The sequence below is a fragment of the Xenopus tropicalis genome, chromosome 7 (genome assembly GCF_000004195.4).
Source record: "Xenopus tropicalis strain Nigerian chromosome 7, UCB_Xtro_10.0, whole genome shotgun sequence".
Taxonomy (NCBI): Eukaryota; Metazoa; Chordata; class Amphibia; order Anura; family Pipidae; genus Xenopus; species Xenopus tropicalis.
The window spans coordinates 55,309,693-55,325,116 of record NC_030683.2 but is presented as its reverse complement, the minus strand read 5'-3'; the positions used below and the strand labels follow the sequence as shown (position 1 = coordinate 55,325,116).

The window sequence follows — 15,424 nt, the reverse complement described above, 5'->3', positions numbered from 1 at the left end:
GACTGTTTTATTTGGCCCTTGGTGAGTGTGTCTGACCATCCAGGTGCAACCAACTGCACCTTAATGTTATTTTGCTTTGCAAAGTTTCTCTGGAAAGAAAAGTTTTAAAATCCATCAGTTCACAAAGGAACAAGTGAGGAAAGGGTTGTATTACGAAGTGCAAAAGAAAAAAATATGTGGGTTCCCCGTGAAGTAAAGAATCAAAATAAAGATGAAATTCAAAACTCATTTAATAATAATTTAACGCCTTTTGTGCCTGTTGGCAAAGGTGACCAGTAATTTTAAAATATTATATACAATGCCTTTCGGTTTAATTTGCTGCAGTGTTGTCTAAACTATGTTTTGAAGTCCAAAGATCTGTGTGATATGCATGGTAAAGAGTTATTTTTGGTGTGCATGAAATAATTTCCTTAGTTCAAAGAGGTTGTATTTTTAACATTGTTTTCTAGCTACGTATTTTAATAGTTAGTCGTATGAATTATTTTGGCATTTGAAATACGCAAATCACAAAAGCTTGTTGTGATGTCTGTATAGAATGATCTTCAAGTTCAAAACAAATGCTTTAAATAATTAAATAAATCTGGCTTAGATTTTTTTTTTGTGTGTGTTTATTTTGAAATTGAAATTTGCAATTGCCTTTTATCTCTGTATAGGACACTGAGGCCATGAAAAGAGCATTGGCTCTGATTGATTCTAAGATAAACCAAGCAAAGGGTTGGCTTCGGGATCCTAATGCTCCTCCAGGTAATAGTGTTTGTTTATGTTTCAGCAAGGAAAAAGCATATTTGTACTACTGTTTGAAATGTGCCTATATGTTGAGGTTGCTGAAATTTCTTATGATATGTAAAATTAGAGCTAACCACAGGAAAATTCACTCACTTTCTATTCATTCCTATTGAAATTTTTGGAAGTGTTTTTGTCAATGATTGAAAGTTACCATTTGACAAAAGCGCTTCTAAAAATCACATGGGAATGACTTGTAAATGGGTGTATTTTCTTTGGTGAGTTCTAAAGTCACATTTTGTTAAATCTACCCCTTAGTGTATGCTGTCCGATACCTCATATAATGATTGACATTTACCTTGTGGGTTACTTTGCATCGCTAGTTAGACAATGTAGGCTACTGTTGTCCCTCAATTTGGACTATTGCATTGGATTTAAATCTTATTGTTGAGTATTATTTTTTATTGCATTAATCATTTTAAGTAGCTAAAATATTTTTTAAACTTGTCATCAATGTGTCATATACTAAAATTAAAGGCATTTTATTTCAGTGAACCTGCAGTATTTTATACCTGTGACATTGTAATATCGATTTCACTGTAAATGTGTTTCTGATATTCAATATAGGAATATTTTTTCCCCCCACAGATTAACTACATACTATTCTTCCTCTTGACAGATAGTATGAATATGGTATTTCTTCTCTGTGTAGTTTGATGCTGTTGAGCAAATAAATCAAAGGGGGCATTTACCTTGACTTTTCTCACAGCCTAATATGTGTGTTAACATTTAAAATCTTTTGGATCTAGTTTCTGCAAAAGAAGCAAAAATAATCTCCCCTTTCTTTAAACTCTTCTTGGCACTTCCTCATTAGCAAACCTAGTGATGTCAGTAAGTGACCAGCAATAGCCCAAGTCTCCTCCCCATGTCTCACTGCTTCCAGTGTGACTAACTCCCTCCCCCATATCAGAAGGTGGCCTGCCATCTGTCATCTACAGATGAAATATCTCCAGGCAATGGTGCAGGCAGTGCTTGATCTTTAACAGCTGGGGGCACTGCTCACATGGAAAAACATGTAATTATCCAGTAGTTTTATATCAGACAGTGGCCCCACAGCTGTCTCTTAATAACTACTGAAATACTACCAGTAAGAGTGCAGGCAGTTCCTATAATGTTATTTGATAATTAAAAGAAATTAAAAGTTCTCTGACAGCTGGAAGGCCACCTAGTTACATTAGTACATTAGGAGGTGCCCCGCTAGCTGTTGCAGTTAAATCACATTTAGCTTTATGTAAGGTTGAAGGGAGTTGTTACTACCAACAGGAAGGCCACGTCATAGTATCCTCGAACTACTGCTTTAATGCAGATATTAATCACAGTAGAAGATTTGCAAATTAAAGTGCTAGGAATCATTTAACAGCTGATATTGGGACACAGTAAAACTTTACATTTTGGAGGAAACTTGCATCTACTGGTTGCCACCTTATGAGGTGAGGGAAGCTGGTGAGACATGAGGTAAAGCAGGTGACACATCAGGGTACGTCTATGATGTTAGGGGGTAGGGTCAGGACATTGAAATGAATGGTGTGGTGATCAGCCATTTGTTAATTGCAGAGTTCTGTGTGGATTACCTAATTTGGAAATCTGGATAGGCAGTTTTCCCCCAAAGAGCCCTTCTGAAAACCAGGCTGTCTGGGTGAAACCAGACAGGCGCAATATTTTTATGTGGCCAGTCCATTGGTGCCTAGATAAAAAAAAAAAAAAAAAAAAATTCTTACCACTGGACACTTGCTTCGTAAAGTGGGAGAATAACAGCCAAGATTATTATATCTACAAGGACTCCAAGGCCCCCCCCCCTTTTTTTTATTATGGATTAGCCTAGTGCAGGCCCATTAAGTATATAAGTGGATTTCGTATTTTTACATCCTAGATGCATACCCCTTCATGTATCAGCATTGAATATCATCTGCCACTTAGCCGCCCAGATCGCCTGTTTGTCAAGATCCTGCTGCAAGGATGCCACATCCTTGATAGAATATTGGGCTATGTAGTTTTGTGTCATCTGCAAATACTGATAAATTACTTACAAGTGGTTAATAACCAAGTTAAATAGACCCAGTACCCCCCCCCTAAAGGACCGGACCCCACTTAGAATCAGAATCGTACTCTAATTAGATAAAGTGCCATTAGCAACCACCCTCTGTACAAGATTCTGTAGCCAGTTCCCTATCCATGTGCAAATGACTTTACTTAAACTTACAGACCTTAGCTTAGAAAGCAGTCGTTTGTGGGGCACGTATCAAACGCTTTGGCAAAATCCAAATAGATGACATCCAACTTCCCCCACTGTCCAGCTTCTTACTAGAAAGCAATCAAATAGGTCTGACAAGACCTGTCTTCCGAAAGCCATGCTGATTACTGCTCATAATGCCCTTCTCCAGAACAATTTTTTAATGTGATTTCTTAACAAGGCTTCAAATAACTTGCCCACCAAACTTACTGGCCTATAATTGCCAGGGTGAGATCGTAATCCCTTTTTAAATATAGGAATGACATTACCTTTCTTCTAATCCATAGGCACCACACCAGATGAAAGAGAGTCTGAGAATATCAGAAACAGAGGCTATTTTAAAGCTGAACCTAGCTCTTTCCGTACCCAAGGGTGTATTCCATCTTGCCCTGGTACCTTGTTCACATTAATATATATTTTTAAAGAGACTTACATTGTTTGGGGTATAGTTTTCCTTCATGCGCCTCTTCTCCATCATAAACAACCCCAGCTTGGCCAGTCATTCTTCATAATTGAGACTTTCCATAACAGCTTGGTTGCCCTTCTCTGGACCTGTAACAATATCCTGTTTGAGCACTGGAGACCACAACTGCACAATACATTGCAGATGGGGCCTAACCAGCGCTCTTAAAAGTGGAAGAATAAAGGTGGCCATACACGCATCGATATTATCGTACGAAACCTCGTTTCGTACGATAATCGGTGCGTGTATGGCATGTCGGCGAGTCGACCGATATCGCAGGAAGCTGCTGATATCGGACGACTTGCCGATCGGACCAGTTTGAAAATTTTGATCAGAGCTGAATCGGCAGAAGGAGGTAGAAATCCTATTGTTTCTACCTCCTTACCTGCCGATTCAGCCCTGAATGGTGTGTGGCGGATCTTACGATGTTTTGTGCGACCGATGGTCGTACGAAACATCGTCAGATCGCCACATGTATGGCCACCTTAACTCCCTTCTACCACAAATCTATGCCCCTTTTAATTCATATCCATTTGAGGGAGTGGAGTGGTTTTATTGCGCTATATTTTACTGATCTGGTGGGTTGCTAATTTTGTGATTAAAAGATATTAGACCAGAGGTGTTACTATCACTTTGGGTGGTTCACTTAAGTTGTATATTATAGAAAGGCCAATTCTAAGCAATTTTTAGCAGATTTTAACAGTAATTAAACTCAATAGGATTGTTTTGGCTCCAATAAGGAGTAATTATATCTTAGTTGGGATCAAGTACAAGGTTCTGTTTTATTATTACAGAGAAAAGGGAAATCATTTTTAAAAATGTGAATTATTTGATTAAAATGGAGTCTTTGGGAGACTGGAGTCCCACCAGCCATCCGTCGCGCGAGCACGCACTGCCTCCCCCCCGCGTGCGGATGGCCGGTGGGACAGGTAATCAGCCACTGCACTTACTACTTGAGCACGACTTGCACTCTCAGTTCTGCATATAAAAAGTCTCTTTATTCAACAACTGTTCCATCCACTCATTTTGGTCCTCATGGGACCATCCCATATGTTATACTAGTATATTATAGAAAGGCTAATTCTAAGCAATTTTTCAATTAGTCTTTATTATTTGTTTAGAAGATGAAGGTTTCTGTGCGAGACCAAAATGTTGAGTAATAAACCTTTCTATTTTTGCATTTATATTTTGTTCACAGTTCTTTAAATCCTGTCCTGTCCTTGTTCTGTGCATTTTTTTGGTACAGGTATCGGACCCCTTATCCGGAAACCCATTATCCAGAAAGTTACGAATTACGGAAAGCCCATCTCCCAAAGACTCCATTTTAATCAAATAATTCACATTTTTAAAAATGATTTCCCCTTTCTCTGTAATAATAAAACAGAACCTTGTACTTGATCCCAACTAAGATATAATTACTCCTTATTGGAGCCAAAACAATCCTATTGAGTTTAATTACTGTTAAAATCTGCTAAAACATTATTTAAGGTAGGGGATCAGAACTATGGAAAGAACCCTAATCCAGAAAACACCAGGTCCCGAGCATTCTGGATAATGGGTCCCATACCTGTACTAGCACCCAGGTATTGTTGCTGCAAATTGTGTGCACCCTTTGGACTATTTTATTTTATTTGATCTGATTTACTCAGGTACATGGCTGAAAATAGGCAAACCAGGATGCTTTAAATGTGGTGGTTGTAACACCTGTGGGTGTCTTATCACAGGCAATACGTTTGCCCACCCACACACCGGGAAAAAGTTCCATATACGATATAGACTATCATGTACGTCTGATTTTGTGATCTACTGTATCATGCGCCCGTGCGGGTTATATTATATTGGAAAATGCGTTACAACCTTTCGCTTGAATAATCATAGATCTGTGATCCGTACAGCATTGGCTACTGGGAAATCTGACACTGACACTCCTTTGGCGAGACATTTTGCAAACTATAAACTATAACAGTAGGTAGTGACGGCACTCACAGGAATTTCACACAAGCATGATATGTGAAAAAAATGAGGATCTTTATTCAGTCTGAATTAAGATCCTAATTTTTTTCACATATCATGCTTCCCCCTCCCTCAAGAATGCTCAGTATTACTGAGTATGTACACCGGTCTTGGTCTGGGTGCAGGAGTGAGGCATTATGGGAACTTTCTTTACAGAGCTCAGCGTTTTTTTTTTTTCGTGTGAGGCTTCTGATCTTCTGAATGGGAGAAATATGGGGAGATTTAAGGGCACTATTGAGAGAACTGAAGGTATGCCTGCACCTTGAGATTAACACTTTATTAGCCTTTCCTTCTCCTTTATTTTTTATTTATAGGACATTAAGACATTCTGTGCATTAAGCTACACACAATTTCACTCCCCTTTAAACAAAAGAGTGATTGTTTGTCAAGTTGGCCAACTAAATCTTCCCGAGTCTGGTCAGTCCTTCATTCACTCTCATCGCATTCATTGAGAATTCTACTGCTTTATTATACATTTTACACATTTTTTTTTTTTTTAAATAATTCAAGTTTTCTGACTCAAATTTAATCACTAAGCACTTTTTATAAGCATATATTTTATAGGATACTCATGGGTTTTGTGTATTGTTAGCAATATACCGTATATACTCGAGTATAAACCGAGTTTTCCAGCACTCAAAATGTGCTAAAAAGGAATCCTCAGCTTATACTCGAGTCAAGTAGTAAGTACAGTGGCTGATTACCTGTCCCACCAGCCATCCGTCGTGTGAGCACGCACTGCCTCCCCCCCGCGTCCGGATGGCCGGTGGGACAGGTAATCAGCCACTGCACTTACTACTTGAGCACGACTTGCACTCTCAGTTCTGCATATAAAAAGTCTCTTTATTCAACAACTGTTCCATCCACTCGTTTTGGTCCTCATGGGACCATCCCATATGTTATACTTGTTCTTTGTTCACTGAACAGCGAGGTTTAATGCTGCAGTGGGATCTGGTAGATAAGGCATGGACCATACAGTGTTTGACTGGGTACCTGGGGCCCACAGAAGAACTATAAAGCTAAGCACCGTGCTCGCGTGTGTGTGCGTGGTACACTGTGTTTTCTCTGCTGGTGTAAAAATGGGTAATAAGCTGCCTTCCACCTGACTTCAGTATGCACTCATGGGCATGATGTCTGCCTGTCAGTGCACACACGTGGTAGATTTTGTCACAAAATGTGAAAGTAAGCTGCATGTTAAAAAGGGAAATTCCTTGTGTGTGCTCGCGCGACGAATGCGCTGGTGGGACAGGTAATCAGCAGAGTATATACTTTCTGTGAGAAACCTTTGCTTAGAGTCGGATAAATCTATCTGTCACCATTTGCATTTTTTACTTGCTTGCATCTCCACATTATCGCTAGTCAGCATAAATAGTAACAAATTTACAGCATACATTAGGTGGGCAAGCCACAAAGAGATTAGTGTTGGCGAAGGCCTCATAAGGTCACAGATCATATCCTCATCTGATGGGTCTGCATGTGCTTCCCTTGTGATCCAATCAGGACCTAACACACAGGACTACGCTCTGTGACCAGCTTTAATGTACCTGACAAGCAGACACAAAGCTGGAAGGATCCATCTACCAGAGCAAGGGACATTACTCATCATGCAAAGGGAAGGGCACAGAGGAATTAATCTGCAGCCGCGAACATATATTTATGTAGAATTCACAGGGGGTCATGCTGAGTGTCCTTTTATTAAATAATTTATTTATTGAAACTTAGCAGTAGCGGCTGCATTTTCCACCCTAGGCTTATACTCTAGTCAATAAGTGTTTCCAATTTTCTTAGGTGAAATTAGGTACCTCGGCTTATATTAGAATCGGCTTATACTTGAGTATATACGGTAAATATCTGTTTGTTAAATGTGGTTTTTTTTTTGGTTAAAATTGAAAGTAAATTCCAGAAAAAAAGTCTACAGTTTTGGAATGGTTTTCTATTCTATCAACTTAGATATGATGGTGAATAGACCCTATGTGGTTTATATGTCTTTTAGCCTTTGGGCAAGCCTTTTGATAATGACCTGGGAAATGGAACACTTAATTTTTAAAAATCTTTATAAAAATGACCCATGTACTTTATATTGTGTTTGTGCCAATGTCCTTTAGTTGGGTTTTGTGTCTTCAAGTTTTGCAACCCCATTGAAAAATAACTCTCTCTACAGGGGATGTTGGGGAACAAGCTGTGCGCCAGATACTAGATGAAGCTGGAAAGGTTGGTGAGCTTTGTGCTGGAACAGAACGGAAGGACATCCTGGGCATCTGCAGGACTTTAGGGCAAATGACTGATCAAGTGTCTGACCTAAGAGCTAGGTAATGTCAGTGTTTTTATTTATTACATGTTGGATTGATCTGATAGACGTCTAGTAGACTACAGACAGAATTGTGTTACTGTAGACAGAGCAGTAGTAGAAAGTAAATTGACCAAATAACTAGTGTTTTGGGGTTTTATTTGCTTAAATCTGCACTGACTTGGAATGTTAATGTAGACACCCCACACTGCAGTTTTTTTTTTTTCTTGGATGTTCTGTTCAGCTCTGGTCCAGGTGCGCAATGCTTTTATAGTGAAAAGCCTTACATAGGCTCTCACTCTATTCAATGTATTTGGTGCACCATTACTTCTGCCCCTCACTGTATAATGTATTTAGGATCTGGAGTTATTTTTCATAGAAGTCAATGTACCATTATTTACAAGTGCATATTGTGTATATATATCCTTTACTGTACAAATAAAGGATAGGCTATCAGCCCATGGAGGCATTATCTGTTCAGGCAGCTGAATCCTTCAGAAGAGGTGTCATGGAGCAGCTATCATGTTACCTGCCCTTTGTTCTACTGATTGGCTGCTGGGGGGAAGGGATGGGGTGATATCGCTCCTACTTGACAGTGACTAAAGTTCATTAGAGCACAAGTCACATGGCTGTGGCAGCATGAGAAATGGCTAACCCCATGTGAAAATTCAAAATTAACTATAAAAAATTCTGTTTGCACTTTTATAAAAGAGATTTTAATGCAGGATTCTGCTGGTGGAACCTTCTGGTGACTTAGCGATGTGTATGCAATCCCTCTGGTGATTTATATTTTTATTGGTGGGAAGGCATTTTGGGGTGATTAGTCGCCTGAGGTAGTGAAAATTTATCCCGGACGACTTATTTCCCCATGAGACATAAGACTTACTGTGTGTGTTTAATGGTGTATTTACATAGACCTTTCTAGTAAAGCTTAGTTTTCACCTTTCCTTCTTTTTATAATTTTAAGTAGATTGGGACTTCACAAATTTTTTTTTAAAGGTAAAATTTGTATTGTTTGTTACAATAAATAAAACAGACAACATTAATACAAGGAACAAACCGTTTTCAAGAAAACGCTTGTCCACACAATTTTGCACTAAGAAGAGGCAATAGACATTTAGGGTTCACAAAAGCATTCGGACTGAGGCATACTATTGGGGACAAGTAGGGAGACGAATGCTATTTTTCATTACAGTCTCAGGTCCACCAGCAGAGCCCAGATGCAGTCAAGTTTGGTTTGGGTACCTCTGGTGGTGGGTTTCAGAAGTTGTATATATTTATTGGCCAGGCGTTGCCAGGAGGTCACTCCCATCCAGTGCATAGCAATGTCTTACCTGGCATAACATAATACGGATCTGTATCTGTTCCGAGCATAAGCAATAGGGGACTATATCATTCAAAAAAGGACTTGCCTTTTATTATGCCAAAAGTTGACTGTTGGCGGACCTTACCAAATCATATGGAAACAATCTGCAATTAAGGTTTTGCAGATGGGAAGGAAATTTTACCCTTCTTTTTTCCATAGTGTGAAGCTGGATTGGGGTAATATAGAGCTGGTTTAGAATTTTGTTCTGATTCAGTCTGTCTCTAGTAGAGATTAGAAAAGACCACCTGCCCTTCAAAAAATCAGATGGCTCTGGGATTGAGGTCTACACTACACTCTACATCTAAACTAATTTCCAGATTGTACCAGACTGTCTAGTCTGGTATAATGTGGAAGTTAGTTTAGATCTTAGGGTGGAGTATAGTGTCTTCCAGATGCAAAGGAAAGGGGGGGTTGGGGAGGAAAATAGGTTGTTAAAAGGCATGTCTAAACTGAAAGTATTTGTACAATGGAATGCATCAGTGACAGTATTTCAGAGAAATACCTTATATGTTGAGAAAAAAAAGCAAAAGGGGCAAAAGGAGAGGCAACAGTGTGTTTTGAAAATTTTTGTAGAGATAAAAATTGGGGAATTATGGATAACGTATTGCAGTTTCGGCAAGTAGATCATTTTGAATAAATATTTGTGGCCCCAAAGGGTAAGGGGTAAGTTTACAGTCATGGCCAAAATTGTTGGCACCCCAGAAATTTTTCCAGAAAATCAAGTATTTCTCAGAGAAAAGTATTGCAGTAACACATGTTTTGCTTTACAAATGTTTATTCCCTTTGTGTGTACTGGAACGGAACAAAAAAGGGAGGAAAATAAAGCAAATTGGACATAATGTCACACAAAACTCCAAAAATGGTCTGGACAAACTTATTGGCACCCTTTCAAAATAAGATAAATAAGATTGTTTCAAACATGTGATGCTCCTTTAAACTCACCTGGGGCAAGTTACAGGTGTGGGCAATATAAAAATCACACCTGAAAGCAGATAAAAAGGAGAGAAGTTCACTTAGTCTTTGCATTGTGTGTCTGTGTGTGCCACACTAAGCATGGACAACAGAAAGAGGAGAAGAGAACTGTCTGATGACTTGAGAACCAAAATTGTGGAAATATATCAACAATCTCAAGGTTACAAGTCCATCTCCAGAGATCTAGATTTGCCTTTGTCCACAGTGCGCAACATTATCAAGAAGTTTGCAACCCATGGCACTCTAGCTAATCTTCCTGGGCGTGGATGGAAGAGAAAAACTGATGAAAGGTTGCAACGCAGGATAGTCCGGATGGTGGATAAGCAGCCCCAAACAAGTTCCAAAGAAATTCAAGCTGTCCTGCAGGCTCAGGGAGCATCAGTGTCAGCGCAAACTATCCGTCGACATATAAATGAAATGAAACTCTATGGCAGGAGACCCAGAAGGACCCCACTGCTGACACAGAGACATAAAAAAGCAAGACTACAGTTTGCCAAAATGTACTTGAGTAAGCCACAATGCTTCTGGGAAAACTTTTTGTGGACTGATGAGACCAAGATAGAGCTTTTTGGTAAAGCACATCATTCTACTGTTTACCGAAACTGGAATGAGGCCTACAAAGAAAAGAACACAGTACCTACAGTGAAATATGGTGGAGGTTGAATGATGTTTTGGGGTTGTTTTGCTGCCTCTGGCACTGGGTGCCTTGAATGTGTGCAAGGCATCATGAAATCTGAGGATTACCAAAGGATTTTGGGTCGCACTGTAGAGCCCAGTGTCAGAAAGCTGGGTTTGCATCCGAGATCTTGGGTCTTCCAGAAGGACAATGACCCCAAACATACGTCAAAAAGCACCCAGAAATGGATGGCAACAAAGCACTGGAGAGTTCTGAAGTGGCCAGCAATGAGTTCAGATCTAAATCCCATTGAACATCTGTGGAGAGATCTTAAAATTGCTGTTGGGAAAAGGCGCTCTTCCAATAAGAGAGAACTGGAGCAGTTTGCAAAGGAAGAGTGGTCCAAAATTCCCAGTGAGAGGTGTAAGAAGCTTATTGATGGTTATAGGAAGCGACTGATATCAGTTTTTTTTTCCCAAAGGGTGTGCAACCAAATATTAAGTTAAGGGTGCCAATAATTTTGTCCAGCCTATTTTTGGAGTTTTGTGTGACATTATGTCCAATTTGCTTTTTTTCCTCCCTTTTTTGTTCTGTTCCAATACACACAAAGGGAATAAACGTGTATAGCAAAACATGTGTTACTGCAATACTTTTCTGTGAGAAATACTTGATTTTCTGGAAAAATTTCTGGGGGTAAAGTCAACTGCTTTAGTGGAAAGAATCATGTGTTAGTTTACTGGAACATACTGGTATAGGTCTCTGGGAACTCTGGTGTCCAAGTATTTTAAAAAGGAGACCCATTTCAATGGAAGATCTGGGTGGAGCTATGGAACTTGGAAGTAATCTAAGGGGAAAAAAGGTGCCCATACACCTTCAGATCCGGGGGCCAAACGATCGAATTATAACGACAGGTATAGGCAAAGTCGGTCTGGGGACCGCATCAACGAGCCGATGCGGTCCCCAATTCGACTAGATTTTTTAACCTGCCCGATCGATATTTGGCCGATTTCAGACGCGATATCGGTCGGGCAGGCCCGTTGGTAGTGCCCATACACGGGCCCATTAGCTGCCGAATCGGTCTAAGGCAGTGCTGTCCAACTTCTGCGGTGCCGAGGGCCGGAATTTCTCTAGCATACATGGTGGAGGGCCGCTAATGGAAGCCAGTTTTGACCACTCCCCTTTTTTGAACCACACCCACTTCAAACCACACCCATTTTATCACAATGGTGGTGGTGCAGCAAAAACCCAAATGGTTGGTCCTCACTGCGAGGATATCTACAGTTATTCATATATGAAAGAATTATATTATGTCATATTAAAATTAATGGCTGTTTCCAACTACTAACAAACTCCCAGAACAAACCCCTGCCAGGTTCACCTCCCACAGGCAGCACAGGGCAGGCAGAGTATGGCATACACAGGCAGCACTCTGCCTCCCTTATGCTGTCTGTGTGTGCCATACTCTGCCTGCCCTATGCTGCCTGTGTGCCATACTATGCCTACCCTATGCTGCCTGTGTGTGCCATACTCTCCCTGCCCTATGCTGCCTGTGTGTTCCATACCCTCCCTGCCCTATGCTGCCTGTGTGTCCCATACCCTCCCTGCCCTATACTGCCTATGTGCCATACTTTGCCTACCCTATGCTGTCTGTGTGTGCCATATACACAGGCAGCATAGTCCAGGCACTACATACAATGTCTGAGGTGTGAACAGGGGAACAATGGGGGTGATTACAGCCTGAGCCTGAGGTGTGAACACTGCAGGGGGTGAACAATGCAGTGAAAACAATGTGTGAAAAACAGAGGGGATTACATGTTTAAACAATACAGGGGGATTACAGCCTGAATCTGAGGTGAGAACCATGCAGGGGGGGGCAGTTAATCACAGTACTGATACCATTTAAAGCTTACACAAGAGTAAGCCATCAAAGCAGCCAGACAGGTGGGGGGCCACACAGAGGGGGGTCGCGGGCCGCCAGTTGGACAGCACTGGTCTAAGGGACCGATATCGGCAGCTAGAATCAGCTCATGTATGGGGACCATAAGAGGGATTCTAAGGCCGAAGTACTGACCCAAATGGTCAATTTGCAGGGGAGCGCCCAAGTATTTGGATCAGCTAGATATATCAAGAGGTCATCAACAAATAATGATATTTTCTCAGTGGTGGATGGGGACAGGCCTTTGGGACAGCACAATTGTTTTTAAAGTTATCCTCCCCACAGTTGCTAAGTTTCACAGTTGCTTGAGAATTCCGACCTGTTCCCACATTGTGTGCACTGGACTCAAAATTTTTTCTGCATGGGGGAGCACTGCCTGTAATGCCTGGGTGATGCCTGTACAGTGAGGAACATAAGTATTTGAAAGCCCTGCGATTTTGTAAGTTATCCCACTTAGAAATCATGGAGGGGTCTGAAATTCACATTGTAGGTGCATTCCCACTGTGAGAGAGAGCATTTAAAAAACAATTCAGGAAATCACATTGTATGATTTTTAAAGAATGTATTTGTATTGCACTGCTGCACATACAGTAAGTATTTGAACACCTGAGTAAATCAGTGTTAATATTTGGTACAGAAGCCTTTGTTGGCAAGTACAGAGGTGAAACGTTTCCTGTAGTTCTTGACCAGGTTTGCACACACTGCTACAGGAAATTTGGCCCACTCCTCCACACAGATCTCCTCTAGATCTGTATGGGTTTGGAGCTGTCGCTGAGCAACACTGAGTTTCAGCTCGCTCCAAAGATTTTCTATTGGATTTAGGTCTTGAGACTGGCTATGCCACTCCAGAACCTTGATATGCCTCTTACGGAGCCACTCCTTGGTTATCCTGGCTTTGTGCTTCGGGTCATTGTCATGTTGGAAGACCCAGCCACGACCCATCTTCAATGCTCTGACTGAGGAAAGGGGGTTGTTGAGAATCTCACAATACATGGCCCCATTCATCCTCTCCTTAATACAGTGCAGTCATTCTGTCCCCTTCACAGAAAAGCACCCCAAAAGCATGATGTTACCACCCCCATGCTTCACAGTAGGGATGGTGTTCTTGGGATGCAACTCATCCTTATTTTTCCTCTAAACATGGTGAGTGAAGTTTAGACCAAAAGTTCTACTTTGGTCTCATCTGACCACATGACTTTCTCCCATGCCTCCTCTGGATCATCCAAATGGTCATTGGCAAACTTCGGGCGGGCCTGGACATGTGATGACTTGAGCAGGGGAACCTTCCGTGCAATGGATGATATGAAACCATGACTACGTAGTGTTCTACTGACAGTGACATTTGAAACTGTGGTCCCAGCCCTCTTCATGTCATTGTAGTTCTGGGCTGATTCCTCACCCTTCTTATCATCAGTGATACCCCAAGAGGTGAGATCTTGCATGGAGCCCCAGTCCTAGGGAGACTGACTAAGTTGTCTTTAGCCTCTTCCATTTTTTAATAATTGCTCAAACAGTTGATCTATTTTCACCAAGCTGCTTGGCAATTGCCCCGTAGCCCTTTCCAGCCTTGTGGAGGTCCACAATTTTGTCTCTGGTGTCTTTGGTCTTGCCCATGGTATTAGTTGGAGTCTGACTGATTATGGGGTGGACAGGTGTCTTTAAAGAGCTCAGACAGGTGCTACTAATTTAGATTAATGAGTGGAGTAGAGGTGGACTTTTTAAAGCCAGAGTAACAGGTCTTTGAGAGCCAGAATTCTTGCTTATTGCTAGGTGTTCAAATACTTATTTGCAGCAGTGCAACAAATTCTTTAAAAATCATACAATGTGATTTCCTGATTTTTTTTTTTTTTTTTTTTTTTTTAAATGCTGTCGCACCTACAATGTGAATTTCAGACCCCTCCATGATTTCTAAGTGGGAGAACTTGCAAAATCGCAGGGTGTTCAAATACTTATGTTGCTCACTGTAAAACCACTATTCATATGCTTAAAAACATATATTCATTCTAGCTGCATTTTAATTAAATATACTGAATGTATGTAAACATGTCTCATGGATATTAAAGTGTTCTGTCTGATTACTTTCTCCTTACCAGGGGACAAGGTGCTACTCCCATTGCCATGCAAAAAGCTCAGCAGGTGTCTCAGGGCTTGGATGTCCTAACATCCAAAGTAAAGAATGCAGCTCATAAGCTGGAAGCACTGACTAATTCTAAGCAGGCTATTGGCAAGAAGATTGATGCAGCTCAGGTAAATAAGTTAACCAATCCAACATCATCTTTGTTTTCTGGCTCTGCTAGGTATACATAAGGAATCTTAGGGTTAGCTGCACAGTAGCAAATTTCAATGTGCCATTGGAAAAATTAGTGCAAGATATGAACAGTGTTGTTCAGGTACCACCATAAGTCATAAAAAGCACTAAGTTTGCCCAGGTGCAGTAACCTATAGATATGTACTTTAAAGTGGACCTGTTGCTCAGACACAAAAAGTCCATTAAAGTCCTTTACAAATTGAACATGAAACTCTAATATACCTGTTATAACCTAATTTAAAAATCTCAGCTGCCAACATGTATTGCCTGTCCCTCCTCTCATTTCCTGATGTCCTTATATGCCACTTCCTCCTCACTGTCTTTGTGTATCATGTTTTTCATTCAGGTACATACATTAGGTTTTGAGGTGATGAAATCTTAGCTTCTTATCATTTTCCACAAAATGGTGTCTGCCTGTGTGCTGTATTTGTGGGTTTGAAATTAATTAAG

The 15,424-nt window shown here is 40.7% G+C and overlaps 1 protein-coding gene across 5 annotated transcripts in view; it reads left to right on the top strand.

Annotated features, from left to right (window-relative positions):
- vcl (vinculin) overlaps window positions 1–15,424 on the top strand; it is a 117,043-nt gene that overhangs the window by 60,975 nt on the left and 40,644 nt on the right. For all 5 annotated transcript variants that reach the window (XM_031904678.1, XM_031904675.1, XM_031904676.1 and 2 more), the window contains 3 exons: window positions 654–744; window positions 7,651–7,798; window positions 14,760–14,913. In XM_031904678.1, coding sequence (XP_031760538.1) covers window positions 654–744; window positions 7,651–7,798; window positions 14,760–14,913 — 393 coding nt within the window. The remainder of the gene's footprint in view (window positions 1–653; window positions 745–7,650; window positions 7,799–14,759; window positions 14,914–15,424) is intronic.